At 43.7% G+C, this 13,535-nt stretch overlaps 2 protein-coding genes and 1 non-coding gene across 7 annotated transcripts in view; 2 read left to right on the top strand and 1 right to left on the bottom strand.

The window, feature by feature from the left end:
- LOC125704612 (RNA-binding protein 47-like) overlaps positions 1 to 3,385 on the bottom strand; it is a 32,144-nt gene extending 28,759 nt beyond the window's left edge. The window contains exons 1-2 of one of the 4 annotated variants that reach the window (XM_048970449.1): positions 3,287 to 3,385; positions 2,715 to 2,857 (exon numbers count right to left, since the gene is read on the bottom strand). The gene's annotated coding sequence lies outside the window, so the exon portion shown is untranslated. Of the gene's footprint in view, positions 1 to 95; positions 195 to 638; positions 886 to 2,714; positions 2,858 to 3,286 lie in introns of those variants that run through there. The other 3 variants (XM_048970454.1, XM_048970456.1, XM_048970455.1) reach the window with 3 other exon arrangements.
- A 456-nt stretch (positions 3,386 to 3,841) lies between these two features.
- Positions 3,842 to 3,913, top strand: trnaw-cca (transfer RNA tryptophan (anticodon CCA)). Its single transcript has one exon. It is a non-coding gene; the product is annotated as a tRNA-Trp (tRNA).
- A 4,353-nt stretch (positions 3,914 to 8,266) lies between these two features.
- The window catches only part of LOC125705310 (putative methyltransferase NSUN7), a 33,839-nt gene continuing 28,570 nt past the window's right edge, over positions 8,267 to 13,535 (top strand). Inside the window, exons 1-2 of one of the 2 annotated variants that reach the window (XM_048971803.1) lie at positions 8,267 to 8,401; positions 9,394 to 10,245. In XM_048971803.1, coding sequence (XP_048827760.1) covers positions 9,492 to 10,245 — 754 coding nt within the window. In that variant the 5' untranslated portion in view covers positions 8,267 to 8,401; positions 9,394 to 9,491. Of the gene's footprint in view, positions 8,402 to 8,915; positions 9,105 to 9,393; positions 10,246 to 13,535 lie in introns of those variants that run through there. The other variant, XM_048971802.1, reaches the window with a different exon arrangement.

Genomic DNA, 13,535 nt, shown 5'->3' on the forward strand with positions numbered 1-13,535 from the left:
TATTCCTGGGTAAAATAGCAACAGGGAGTAACAACCAGGAAGAGGCGGAGAAAACCCCGCAGTGGTCCTGGTCGTCCCCTCGCCGGTAGTCTCACCTTCGGAGAACAGGGGCGGACTCGAGGGAGGTGTCACGGCTGGCCGTGCCTGCCCGGCTCCTCTTCCTGCTTAGGCAGAGATACGACAATGACCCCCGCGGCCGAGAGGCGGGATCTAATTACCGCATCGTTTTGTCTGTTAACGGAAAATCTGTGTCAACAGATTAACTTCCTGACCGAATAGGAACAGAAAAGAGAAGTAGAAGAGGAGAGCAGAGTGGTGTGTGCAGTGCTGCGCTCGCATGCTCACGCAGACCACAACTGCGCTACATTTTCTAAATATTAAATGCATCAGATTCACTCTTGCACTTCCAAAGTAAAAGCCACCCTCACTGACATAAGCAGCAAACAGGTAATAAATATAGTTCAAATGTACATATATTCTTGAATAAAAAGTAGTAGAAGTTTCCCGCGAGGGACGGCCTAAAGTGACCTGATTTAGGGCTGCAGATCCTTTGGTGTCTGGTCTGTTTTTTAGAGCTTAGAATGGTAGCTCCTTCCCAACAACTGCTGTGATGTTCCTTACATGCACACACTCCTCACCTGATGTTGAAAAGTCCTTCTTTCCTGCTCCAGAGCTCAGGATACTAAGAGGTAACTTCAAACGCGACTCCCCCCGAAACCTCCCGAACTGGGTAATTTTCTGGTACGCCTCGGTGTCCTGTTACTGAACATTATGGGACATTGTACCTGGAAGGTGCCACGCGGGGCTGAGAAGCAGGAGAAAAATAAACGGAAAAGGCTTTTAAAAGCTCCCAGCAAAGATGATACCTTCTGCTTTTTATCTAAACAGACAAAAGGAAGGAAGAGATGCTGACAGGCAGGATTCTCTGAACTGTAAGTGGGCGTCATTTAAAAAGGGAGCTATTCTCCTGGCAGATTTTATTTTCCAAGCTGAATCCGATGGGCCACTAATTACGATGTCGCTGAAATTCTGCCACATTCCTCTCCTGGGTTTCGGAAGAGGGCGACGGACGGCAGCTTGGTACATACGGCACGCGTCCTATGCTTTGAAATTTCATCACGCCTTAAACACGCCACTTTATAGATCATGGTCAGTAATGATTACATTACAAACAATGTCCTAACAGAAATGGAGCCCGATCTTCTGATGCGGTCTTTTAATGACTTTGCCCGGGGTGACTATTTCCTGTATTTTAGAAAACCTTCCGTCTAAACAGCTCGCCCAATAAGAAGAGCACAGCGAGATTATTTCATGATGAGTGACAGCGACGATTCGGAGCTTCCGTCTAAACCCTGGGCTTCTTCGGCTCTCGACGTGAGCTGCACTGAACCCAGAAAAACAGCAGCACCACTACAAAGGAAGTAGATGAAACGGGCATCCCTCGAGCTTAAGGCCCACCTATCACCGGTATCTCCAGCCAGGCTGACTCTTATGTGCTGATTACAGAACTATATCGGAGCAGCTTTTGGTTTCCTCAAAACAGATACGGCCAACAAAAAACAGAGCAGGATGACTCTGCTATCAGAATATTTGAACGGTGTCCTTGACTTCAGTGCTTGCATAGTACTTGCGAGCCCATGAAGTAAAGGATTCTTGGCTGCTCACTGCTGTGTAGTCCGATCGAAACTTGCATGGACAGTGTAAGAGGTCATGCAAGTCCTTCAAGGTCAATTTGTGGCACAGTGACCAGCATTATCACAGTGCTCTAAGGTTGTATGTTCAAACCAGGTCCTGGATCTGGATGTGGTTCCTCTACTCTTGCTTTGGTCACAGTTAGTTGTAGTACACACTTGTAATCCATGCCCCCTGGGATAGCCTAATTGATTTGTTACCCCAACTGATTAGCAGCCAGGTGGCCTCTCTTCCACACGCCCTTCTCCACCTTGTCCCCCTCATTTTACAAAATGCAGGCCAGGTTAGGGGCCACACGTGCTGCTGCGATGGGGGAGGAGCCATGACTGAGAGCTCGAGTGTTTACGCAGTCGCCTCGACTTAACGCCGCACAATCGCCGGCCTTACTCAGCAACTTCCTGTGAAGATTAAGAACTTATTGCTAAAATTCCAGATCAGCTTACAAGCAGGCAGGTTCTTGGACAGCTCTCTCCAGCACAAAGCCGTTATTACAGGGCGACCAGATGCCGTCGCACATAAGCAGATATAAAGCACACACACTGGAGGCTGCTTAATCTCCATGGGCCCCATTAACTGGGATTTGGTTTTATTAATAATTATACCTCCACTGATTTGATCCTGTTATGTTCCCAGTCATCATAAGGAACAGTGTGTCTCATGGCAAGAAAAAAACTAGATTATTAATTAGTGCATTCATTCATTAATAAGGGAGTATTAGCTAAAGCCAGCTATGGGTGTCAGGTCCTGCTTGACCCTCCTATGTCCCTCACTACCTCTTATTAATCTCTGCAGGAAAGCACCCGCCTGCCCCGTCTTCGTTTGTCTGATCAGTGACGTTCTACCCCCATGAGCCCCTGTTCCCTTCCTCAGCCCCGTTTTGATCCCTTGCAATCTGCTTACTTCCCGTTTTAAACTCTATGAGTTTAATAAAAAACCCCTTTTGTTTGCAACCACGCCTGTCCTCACGTCCCTCGTCCTGCCCAACTCGACAAAGGGGGCTTAGTGGATTGCAGTTGGCTTACCCTTCCAGGGTTGTTGGTTTGAGTCCCAACCTCGGCTTGCTTGGTGCAGTTTGTGCGTTCTCGCCGTGTGTGTGTGGGTGTGCTCTCAGAGCCCAAAGACATCAGGATACGCGACTGGGATCTGCTCCAGTCTCACCACAGTCCTGTAATGGATAACCAGATATGCAGAATGGATGGATATTAACACAATTAGTCATTTTTAAATAGTACTTATAAATGGATATTATAGCATATTACATTTAAAAGAGTCAAAGATACTTTACAATGGCTCACCAGTGACGGATACTCTTCAAGGTCAAACAAAGATTAATCGCACCCACAGCAAGAAAAAAAATGTATCCGAACTCCGCAACAATTTCATACATATTAATATTATAAAATGAGAGTAATTTATATTCATTCGTTTCTACTCAAGCTGTTAGTTTCTTGGAATTTATAATTTTAAAAAGTTCAAAATTCGCCGTGAGAGTAATTTACATTTGACCTGGAAACTGGGATGGCCGCTTGCACAAGGTGGCTGACTGGCCCCTTGGGGTCTCTTGAACGCCCTAAGTAGTAAAAGTCATATTTACGGTTATAAACTTGAGATGTTTCCGGCTGGTCTTGTAAAATAAGCGGCCAGTCGCTGCCGTGTGACTGCAGTGCCGCCGCACCGGACCAAAGAAGCACTCTGTAATAATCATGAAACTCATGTCAGGAAGATAAAGGTCATTGGCAGCTATAATTAGTGAATAGTGCGCTTATAAAGTAGGTTACATATGCGCCGTAAAACCGAAAACATGCCTGGCACCAATTTAAAATGCTGCAGCGATCGCTTCGTTTTCTGTAAACACTTTAATAATGGCTGTTATTGGCCACGGTTACGCCAAACCAGTACCTTCCGCACAGAAAGAGAACGACGCGCAGCGTTCAACCGCCTCCCTCGATAACGCCCCATCATCATTCTGCCCCCTAGGGGTAGGTCTAATAACTGCAACCCAAACAAAATACTATTTACAATAAAACTATATCGCTACTTCCTCAGCCCGGGGAGCTACAGTATAAAAGTACATACATCAATACATCACGGTGGAGCATGTTTTTTCATTAATTTTTAAATAAAAAAATATATTGCCCGGTATTTTGTAGGCCTTGTGGCGCAATGGTAGCGCGTCTGACTCCAGATCAGAAGGTTGCGTGTTCGACTCACGTCGGGGTCACGAAAGAGTTTGGCTGTCGCCGAAAAAAGTGTTTATTGTTAGTTTTGCGATATGTACAGGACACACGCAGAATGCGAATTACGTTAGTCTCCGGCCCCACGGTGAGTACGCTAACAACGACAAGCAAGACATATTCAACCATAAAATTAAGCCAAATTAAATACTTTGTGCAAAGGACAACAAGGCCGTGTAAATATGGTGGATTCGCCATGCAAATGTAGACGGTTTTATTGTTGATCTACTATATCAATATTATTCGGTGTGTGATTTACTCACATCATCCCTATTGCGCCGTATTTGTTATTTATTGCTAGAAATCATTATTTGCACTGTCTTGTCTTTCAGGGTCTCGTGCACTATTGTTGTTTTGTATCGCTATGCTGTGTACCCTATTATCCCCCCCCCCCCCCCAATGTCTCTGTCCCCTACACTACAACCGTGGCATAAAAAGTTCACCGCGCGCTCCGAGTCAAAGAAACCTTCGCCTCCAAGAGAGTTGATCCTACCTGACCAAAATGACTCCCAGGTAATTGTGCCCTTGCAATGTGCTGTATCTGGAAAATAAACTGCTCAATGCGGAGTGTTTGATTAAATTTAATCTGTCTCTACACTGTCTGGGGAAGACTGAAGTGGAGTCCAATTCTGACAGGATGTTTTAGCAATTGTTATTTGTGAAACCCACCGTATTCTCAATCAGAATAAGAATAAAGCCTTTAAATAAAATGATATATAATGATGTTATTTTGCATAACGTGTAGGATCCTGTCTAATAAACACATATATTGCTGTACGGTGTATTACTGGTCTAGGAAACATTTGGCCAGTAGAGGTCACCCTTCTTACATTTTTGTTGCCCTTCAAATTCTGGCGAACATTAAATACGAGAAAACAAATTCTAAAAATTGATCATGACGAGATGAAATGAAATACCACAGTAAAATATTATTCATCGAGATCCGCTGCAAATTATACCACGTGTATGAAAGGAAAAATGCACCACATGTCAATGAAGATTTGGAGGTACTCAAGAATATTCATTGGCATCTGTCTTGGTTGATGAATGGTTTCGAGGAGATGTTTTGTAGAAACAAATATTGACTTCTGAATATGTTGATTATGTACAGTAGTATTAGGTTAGAGTTATAATAAAGACCGTGACCACTGGCTGCCCCAAACAGTTTGCGGTTTTTCAAAATGTCAATGGAGTCAACAATGAAACAGTTTCTGTATCTCATACAATTACAGGTTTGTTTTTCAAATGATTTCATTTGTAAGTGTAACGGTGGCCCATAGTTGCACTTTTGGTAACATGATCGCTTCGTTAAACTTCGTCAATAGGAAATTTGTTTGTCAATAACTATTATAATTGAAACGGCCTGTAACGATGTTAACATCCATCTTAAATCTTTACAGTGTTCGGAATCAATATCGGTGATGCAGATCACAGTCAATATCCTTACAGAAACCACACAATACCAAAACAGTTCTTAGTATATTCGTTGAAATTATATAACCTTAAACAGCGCTGTTTTAATTGAAAACAAAAAAGAACGATGTACTGTGTGGCCTTGTAACGCACATTTTCATTGGTCGGATTCCCTCGCAACTTCCTCCGTTTTTACGCCGGATCTTTATGGTGATTTTATACTGTCTGCAGGCTAACAGCAAAAACCTGACACGGTTGTAAAATCACCTAAATGGCATATTAACTCGTATTATTTTACATCTCAAGCACATGGAATTAAAAAAGGGGGGATTTAATATGCAGCATATACTTGTGAGCCAGGATAATAGCTGACTGCTGTCATAAAATGTTATTTATCCGTCTGTGTAATAGCTTATTGTCATAAGCCTCTATGAGCACCAAATAACTCCTTCAGATAAATTTCCCCAAACATAATTATACACCCCAGAGGGATACCACACTGTTAAAATCTGTCTATCAACTGTTCGACTCTATTAAAAAACATTATTGAATTGCAAAGATGTGTATGCTCCAGTTTCAAACTAAAATATGTGTGATTTATTCTTTTTTGTCTGTGTAGTTATTGTGGTGAGATAGAGATAAAAAAATTGCTTAAATACACGTTTGCTAGTTCTAATTGTGTTTTAATGGTTATCTCCCATGCTTTTATCTTAAAAGTTTACTTTTCTTAAAATGAGAGCAAGTAAATTACAGCCCATACTGCAAGTTCTCTCTGGGAGCTGGGAGGACGGACACTGGGAACTTATTCCCCAGAACATCTCGCAGGACATCCTGTCATATTTCTCCTGAACATTTGGCCATAAGACACAGAATGTCCACGTAGGTCATGTCTGAGGCTCCATGAAGTACACAAACCTGCAGGAAGAGGGATGCATTCCCAAAGCAAGGCCCTCCGCGTCACCTAGGAGAACCAGTGATGTCCGTCAGCACCGTCTCCAGTGACCCTACACCTTCACACCTTCTGGGCCACAGTGAAAATAAGGTGTATCCCAAAAAATAAAATAAAATAAACTGGAATTCCAAGGAAAGCACAATTAGTTTTGCTCTGTTATAATTTGTGCAAAGTCGGTTTTGTTATATTATCCATCCATCCATCCATCCATCCATCCATCCATCCATCTGCTTTTCCATTGTCAATGCCACTTATTTAGTGCAATGTTGTAGTATCCCTTAATACTCAATACCTTAAAGCACAGGGCATCCTGGATGATATGCCGGTCCACTGCAGATTAAAGATAATCTCACACACAGACACACAGATTCATATCTTTATAGAGATTCTCCATTCAGTCCTTTGGGCATAACGTTAATCCCGAGAATAACAACCGTAATCCCGTCCCAGCCCTAATTTATTATTATCAGATTGTGGGTAAAACTGGCCTCCACAATGTAATAATTACAAACACGGAGCTTTCACCGTGACCGCTAAATGTCACCATGACCGCTATGTCGCTCTCAGCGCCACCCCCCCCCCCCTCCTCCTCCCAGGACATTTACAACCAACTCGTCAATCCGCGTCACCTGTACGTACCGACATAATGTGTTTCTGCCGTCGCATTTGCGCGGTTATGCAGCCCACACAGGTCCGAGCTCCATTTCTCACCGCTCCTCATAGTCATTTTCATAATTCGGATAGCGGCTGGGATTCATATTCCGCCTCTGTGGACTCGTCTGCAATTATCATGTCAATTATTTAGTCCGCTTTGCTTAACGCGAACTCTGCTCTGATGATGGCGAAGAAGCTGCCACTTTATTATTCAGGGTCAAACGGCGCGCCAAATACACATTCACCAAAAATCAGTCTCGATCTTCTCAGGGGGAAAAAGGGAGAGCTTTTGCCGATCTGAGACGTGATGCTTTAGCATAGCTATTTACTCATTTGCAGCGGAAAGGTTTGTGTGTCTCCCTTTATTGTGGGCTGGCTGGCGGTTGTATTTTCATTTATAATAAAGAGAACTGATACAGAAATATTATAAACGAGCCAAAAGTGTTACAAAGCATTTCCATTATGTTTTGCGGTTTTATTAAAGAATATTTTTAAATAAATAAAATGTACATTAATTTGCAGGTTGTTACGTGGTGGAGTAGTGTTAGTAGAAATTAAAGTTCGTGACACTAACTTAATAAATGTTAAAAAATATTTATCTTTTGATTATCACATTTTAACTTCAAGACCAAATTCTGACCTGAGCTGAAGATGACTGTCACTTGTTTTTGTGATTTGCCTAAAGTCCTGCTTTTGTGTCCATCCTTAGTTCTCCCAACAGCTTATGTGATACCCATTCTGTATTTATATTTTACATTTTATTTAATTCTCATTAACTTCTTATTGTGATGTTACATTTCCTTCCTGCTGTATATACTATTCATCGTGCCCTATGACGTCTGTCTGTCTGTCTGTGCAGTTGTAACATAAGAAATTTCACTATGGGATCAATAAAGTTTTTTTTCTGATTCTTATCCAGTACAAGGTCGCAGGGACTTTAAAATGATATGATTTAAATTCGATGTCTTGGTTTCCTTGAAAATTCATTTTGGAATGGTTGAATAGGCTCGCGGTTTTACTGCTTATTAATCAGCCCTGGGATCAACCGGCGACCTTTAAGCGACCTTTAAGTTGAATTTTCAGCAAAAATAAATAAATAAATGAGTGAATGAATGAATGAATGAATGAATGACTGGGTGTGTTTTTAAACGTCAAACTCGGTAGGAGGAAACCTTTCACGGATCCGCACAGAAAACTATTTCCTCTACATGGGGAGAAGTGGCCACGTATCCAGCGGGGGGCGCAGCTGGATCCTCCGGGACTTATTAGCATATAGTTACCATGGCAGCAGTGATTTCGAGACCCGGGGGTTGGGGGGTCCGTATTAGGATGCGCCTCCCTAACTGGCTGTTCCATTACGGTGACTACATGAAGGGAATGATTTGGTTGTGTGGTTAATCCTAAACGGACACTAACCGGACGCGCAGCTGGATGGCGGTGCGCTTATAAGTCGGCAGTAAGTTATTGCAGTTAAAGGGGCCGGGAATACGTGCCTCTTTTCGGATTCAATGTACCTGATTTCGCTTTGTTGTAATAATCTGGGATTTTAAAGTGATTTTTCTGCTCACGGCTCCCAGTCCTAAATTCCCCCCTTGCTGCAAATCGAAAACAGTAATTACTAGCGTTATTGTGGACTATAATAATGTGCTGTAAGGATTAGTGGATTGTTTTGTTAATAATTTTTGCGGTATAAAAAGAAATAAATTATAAAGTACTTTGCGTCCGCTTGCCTGTAGAAATACGGTGTGATACACTGCATATTGTTCAATTAGATGTTGATCACCGGCGTTTTATAGTTTTATATGTTACCACTGGAATAGACTTTAATATGTAACACTGTTCAGCGGACAGAGACAGCTAAATTTAATATTATTCTAATTGCCGTTCGGATGTGGCCGCTACATAAGTAGGTGCAAAGTGCGCAGGGGCGCCGCTTCCGTCGCGCTCGCGCCAGTCCGCGTGCTGTCCGTCTCATCAAAACGGCGCCGCCCCACCGACTGCGACTTCTTACAGCCCAACGATCAGCTTTAATCAATGTTATCATTAGTCAGTCTTCAGTGGCTTCCAGAAATAAGTTTGACAACCGACAAAGGGTGTATCTTTACAAAGCTGTTAATGGGCACGTCCCTCAGAACAATGTATAGCAAACACACTGAAAAGTAGGTAGGCCTATGTAATCGAGCAAATGAAGGGAACTCCCGCCTAAATTAACGGCACGGACAGTGAAAATATTGAATGAAAAAATAATTAGAAATAGAGATAATTTTGTTCATTTTTCTGGAGATATGCCGGGTTTTTATGTACTTAATATCTTTAGTAAAAAAAATTAGGAATTATTTTTATTGTGTTTATCAGTGTTTTTTTGATTAAACTCTGTACAGCTAAGCCTATTCCACCTGGGGTAGTGCTGCCTATAGTTGATCTGATTTTATCTTCTGTTGGATCCAGGGTGGAGGCTCTGAACATACTGTCAGAGCGAATCGGCCTCTCGCAGTACTAGAGCGTGATTTTGGCTTCTCCGTGGGCCAAGGGGCACCCACAAGACCATGGGGAAGTACAGTGTGGGTTTTAATACCAACACCACCAGGGAACCAGCATCTCCCCAGATAGGGAACTACAGAGTGGGCTTCGACACCAACACCACCAGGGAACCAACATCTCCCCAGATAGGAAATTACAGAGTGGGCTTCGACACCAACACCACCAGGGAACCAACATCTCCCCTAATGGGGAAGTACAGAGTGGGCTTTGACACCAACACCACCAGGGAACCAGCATCTTCCCTGATGGGGAAGTACAGAGGGGGCTCCGACACCAACACCACCAGGGAACCAGCATCTCCCCCGATGGGGAAGTACAGAGTTGGCTCCGACACCAACACCCCCAGGGACCCAGCATCTCTCACGATGGGGAAGTACAGAGTGGGCTTTGACACCAACACCCCCAGGGACCCAGCATCTCTGACAACAGGGAAGTACAGCATGGGCTTCGATAACAACATTCTCAGGGACCCAGTATCTCCCCTCTCTAGCTTCAAGCACATGAGCCTTCTAGACAGGATGGAGTCCCCACCGAGGGGGCCTCCCCAGCTGCCCCTGAAGGCAGCCCCCACTAGCTCATGTGGATTCCCAGACCATGTGTACCTCCATGCCGCTGCCATCTTCCGGAATGCTCACGCGGAGAAGCCTGCGTCCCACAGGCTGATCAGCTACGGCAAGAAGAGTGATTTTCCCATTCCGCGTGTCAAGGATGAGCTGTCTGAGTGCTCTGCCTACGAGCTGGCCTTCAACACTCTCAAGTGTAAGTGTTTGTGAGGTTCTATAAGGATATGGCTGCAGTGTGACTGTTCAGGTTGGTTTGACAGTTCAGAGGGTAACATCAAAGGGCCAAGGGCCGATGATTAATATTAAAATAGAAATTTAATAAAAAGAAATTTAAAGACTACTTTTTAGCTATTATGTGTTTTTCCCTTTAAAACATGTATTGTATAGGCATTAATGATCTGTTTAAAGGGGTCACGTGCAGTGGATTCCTGGAAGAACCTAAAAACTTATTTGGGATGGAAACGTTAGTAACGTGAGGGAGACAATTCTGAGAAATGTGATTTTCAGAATTGTTTTCTGTTCCTTTTACCTTACCTGGCAGGGCTGCATTTGGAGAGATCATTGCAGAGGCATGGTTATGTTTGGTGTAAGAGGAATCCATCTACCTGTCCTCAGATGATGATGTCACTATGTAATGATTCGTTATTAGCTGAGAGCAGTCAATAGCTACCACACAGAAGTCCATACCCAGTGTGGGTTTCGACCAAAGCTATTGGGGCACCCCTGCCCCCCTTCCTCTGAACCCTCAGCCATTTCACCTAATGGGATCTTTGAGTTTGTTGGCTGAATTCCCCTCCCGTCACCATGGCAGCAGAACATCATCAGATGATGTCACCACCATATTTTCTCAAGTCGACAGATTCCATTTCCTTGCTGTGTGATAAAACACACCTCTACAGCAGCTGGACGATTACCATACTTACGGAAGCTGAAGCCTCATTCCAAACAAATCACGTATATTCATATTAATTGCGCAAATTGTGTCTATATATAAATAAACACAAAGGCAACACAGGGAAGCATTTTCAATCACAGTCCTTTTCACTGGGGGCATAGACAATCAATGTGCTTTCGGTGAGTCACACCGGACCAGGGCCACTGCAGGAGAATAACAATGATCTAAAATCGAAGAGAGGCTGGAACGTGTGGTCAAGCGACCAGGAGGGACCCAGCGTTCGGCACCAAGCGGCCGTTGGTTTTTGGCGCCAGCAAGTATGAGGAAAACCGCCATAGCCACATTAGCGTTAGCCTGGTACGGCCGCTTTGAGAAGACAGGCATTATTAAACACGGTTAAGTATTTTAACCCGCATACGGTCCATGTTTTTGCTCCCTGCCATTTTTGGGTCCCTAAAGACCGGTTGCTGTATTGGATAAGAGAATGAACAGGTTGTGGAAATGAGGATCTGCTGTTCGTTTGATGGGAAGCAGACTTCCGGTGGAGCATAAGCGCGATGATCCTGTCGTCCAACTGCGGTTTCCCCGTTTTCATATATATACCCTCTGCTGGGTCCCTCTTTCGAAACGGGCCACCGTCTTCACACGAATGATTCAGACGCGACCCCGACATGGAGGCGTTGCCGAAGTCAGCTCTGAGAAGCCCAAAGATGCAGATCGATCATGCGTCTCTCCGCCCGGACTCGGCGTGCTTGTGAATGCGTCAGCTGAAGTACCATTCTGCATGCGCAATTTCAGTTGCAGTAAATGGCCATTTATGTTCCAACGCATGTCCCAGTCTAACATTTGAGAAATTGCTCTATGCAAATTAAATTTAACGCGAAGCTACGGAGCAGGAATTCTAATCAAAATCTAACCTTGTACCACCTACAACTGTCTACCTTGAGTCATTTTGCATTTGTGAAGAAGCATTGCCTGATTAAGGTTTGGCCTTATTTTCTTATTTAAAAACATCACCAATATTTACACGTATGTATTTATACGTTTTAGACTTTCTGTAAAAATTCCTATATTTGCTGAACCAACTTCAGGCTGTGATAACTACATACATTTGGCGATGATGTTTGTTGTAATTTTTTGAAAGGTTGTCTGTACCTCTTAGTGAAGAAATATTTTTACATTTTTAAATTCATTTAGGTGATGCTTTTATCTAAAGTGATGTACAACTGAGGAAGCAAGATCACATTTCCAAAGCTCATCCAGTTTTTTTGTGGACATAGTTAGTTTTTGCAAACTTCATGAAAGTCCTTAGTTGGATTAGATGAAAACTGAGTGATTTTTGGTTCCCAGTACTGTAACATATGTTGAGCCTGACTGTAGGTCACTGGTGGTCATATAAGTCAGTTTTGGAATTTGCTATTCAAGGGCCCAGTTGTCAAATAACTCTGCTGGTTCTGGGATTTGAACTAGTGACCATCGGATCACAGATACCGAGTCATAGACACTGTAAACCGATATGGTCTCGAATATTCACAATTCTCTATATTAACTTGACTACAGCTGGAAAGGATTATAGGTGAAGCTGAACGATGGCTGGTTGGGTCACCCAGCTGATATATCTCACTTTAATGCTCCCCATCTATGGCTCCAGCTCCCGCCATTCGTGTTCCCCACGCGCAGGCAAGATTTACCGATGAAATTACTTTCCGTTTTACGCGCACGGCACCCCAGCGGCCGCCCTGAGGAATGTCGGGAGAGTGTCTGACAGACCCGATCAATCTCGGCCATTTGTGGCCCCCTCTTACTCCTGGACCTCCTCTATCGGGGGAGCCTATTAGATCATTCTGGCGCCCTACGCCTCCTCTTGTTCCCCGGTCTGCTCCCGTATTAGCTCAGACCTCCCACCGCATGACATCACAGCCTTCGTACCGCGTGGCCATTACAGTATCTTGAAATGAGCAGCCTGGCCAATAATGCAGCTGATCCCAGTGTCCCAAGATTCCTGAACTCACGGCCTTCCTCAGTGCTTGAGCATGATGTCATTCGGACGATATGAGTGGGTGGTGCTGGTTTAGACGTCATCTCCTGACAGGTGGCGCCAGAGAGCCGGTCCGTGTACCAGATGAGACCCTGTGGTATCAGGGTTGGCTGCTCACTGTAATCAAACACACACTCACACACACAAACACACACACATGTCGGGTAATCATATCTTTATGGGGACAGCTCATTCATTTCTATGGGAAAAATGCTAACGCTAACTATGACGACCTTAACCCCTACCCAACCATAACCATAAAAGTTTTTGCATTTTTTATTTAAATTTTTATTAAATTGAGTTGAGGAAACTGGTCCCCATAAGGGAAATAAACGGGTATTCATCATGTTGTGGGGACATTGAGTCCCCATAAGGTAAGGTATACCCGCTCACACACACAACCTCCGCCCCCCCCCCACTGCTATCAAGATTATGAATACATCAATTTTCCATATAAATAAATGATGATATGCTGAGCTCTAGATAAAAGTACTCTGTAACATCCTGAAATGAAATCTGATTAAGTAATATTCAAATCTGAGTTTGTGAAAGC

This window comes from Brienomyrus brachyistius, chromosome 12 (genome assembly GCF_023856365.1).
Source record: "Brienomyrus brachyistius isolate T26 chromosome 12, BBRACH_0.4, whole genome shotgun sequence".
Classification (NCBI taxonomy): domain Eukaryota; kingdom Metazoa; phylum Chordata; class Actinopteri; order Osteoglossiformes; family Mormyridae; genus Brienomyrus; species Brienomyrus brachyistius.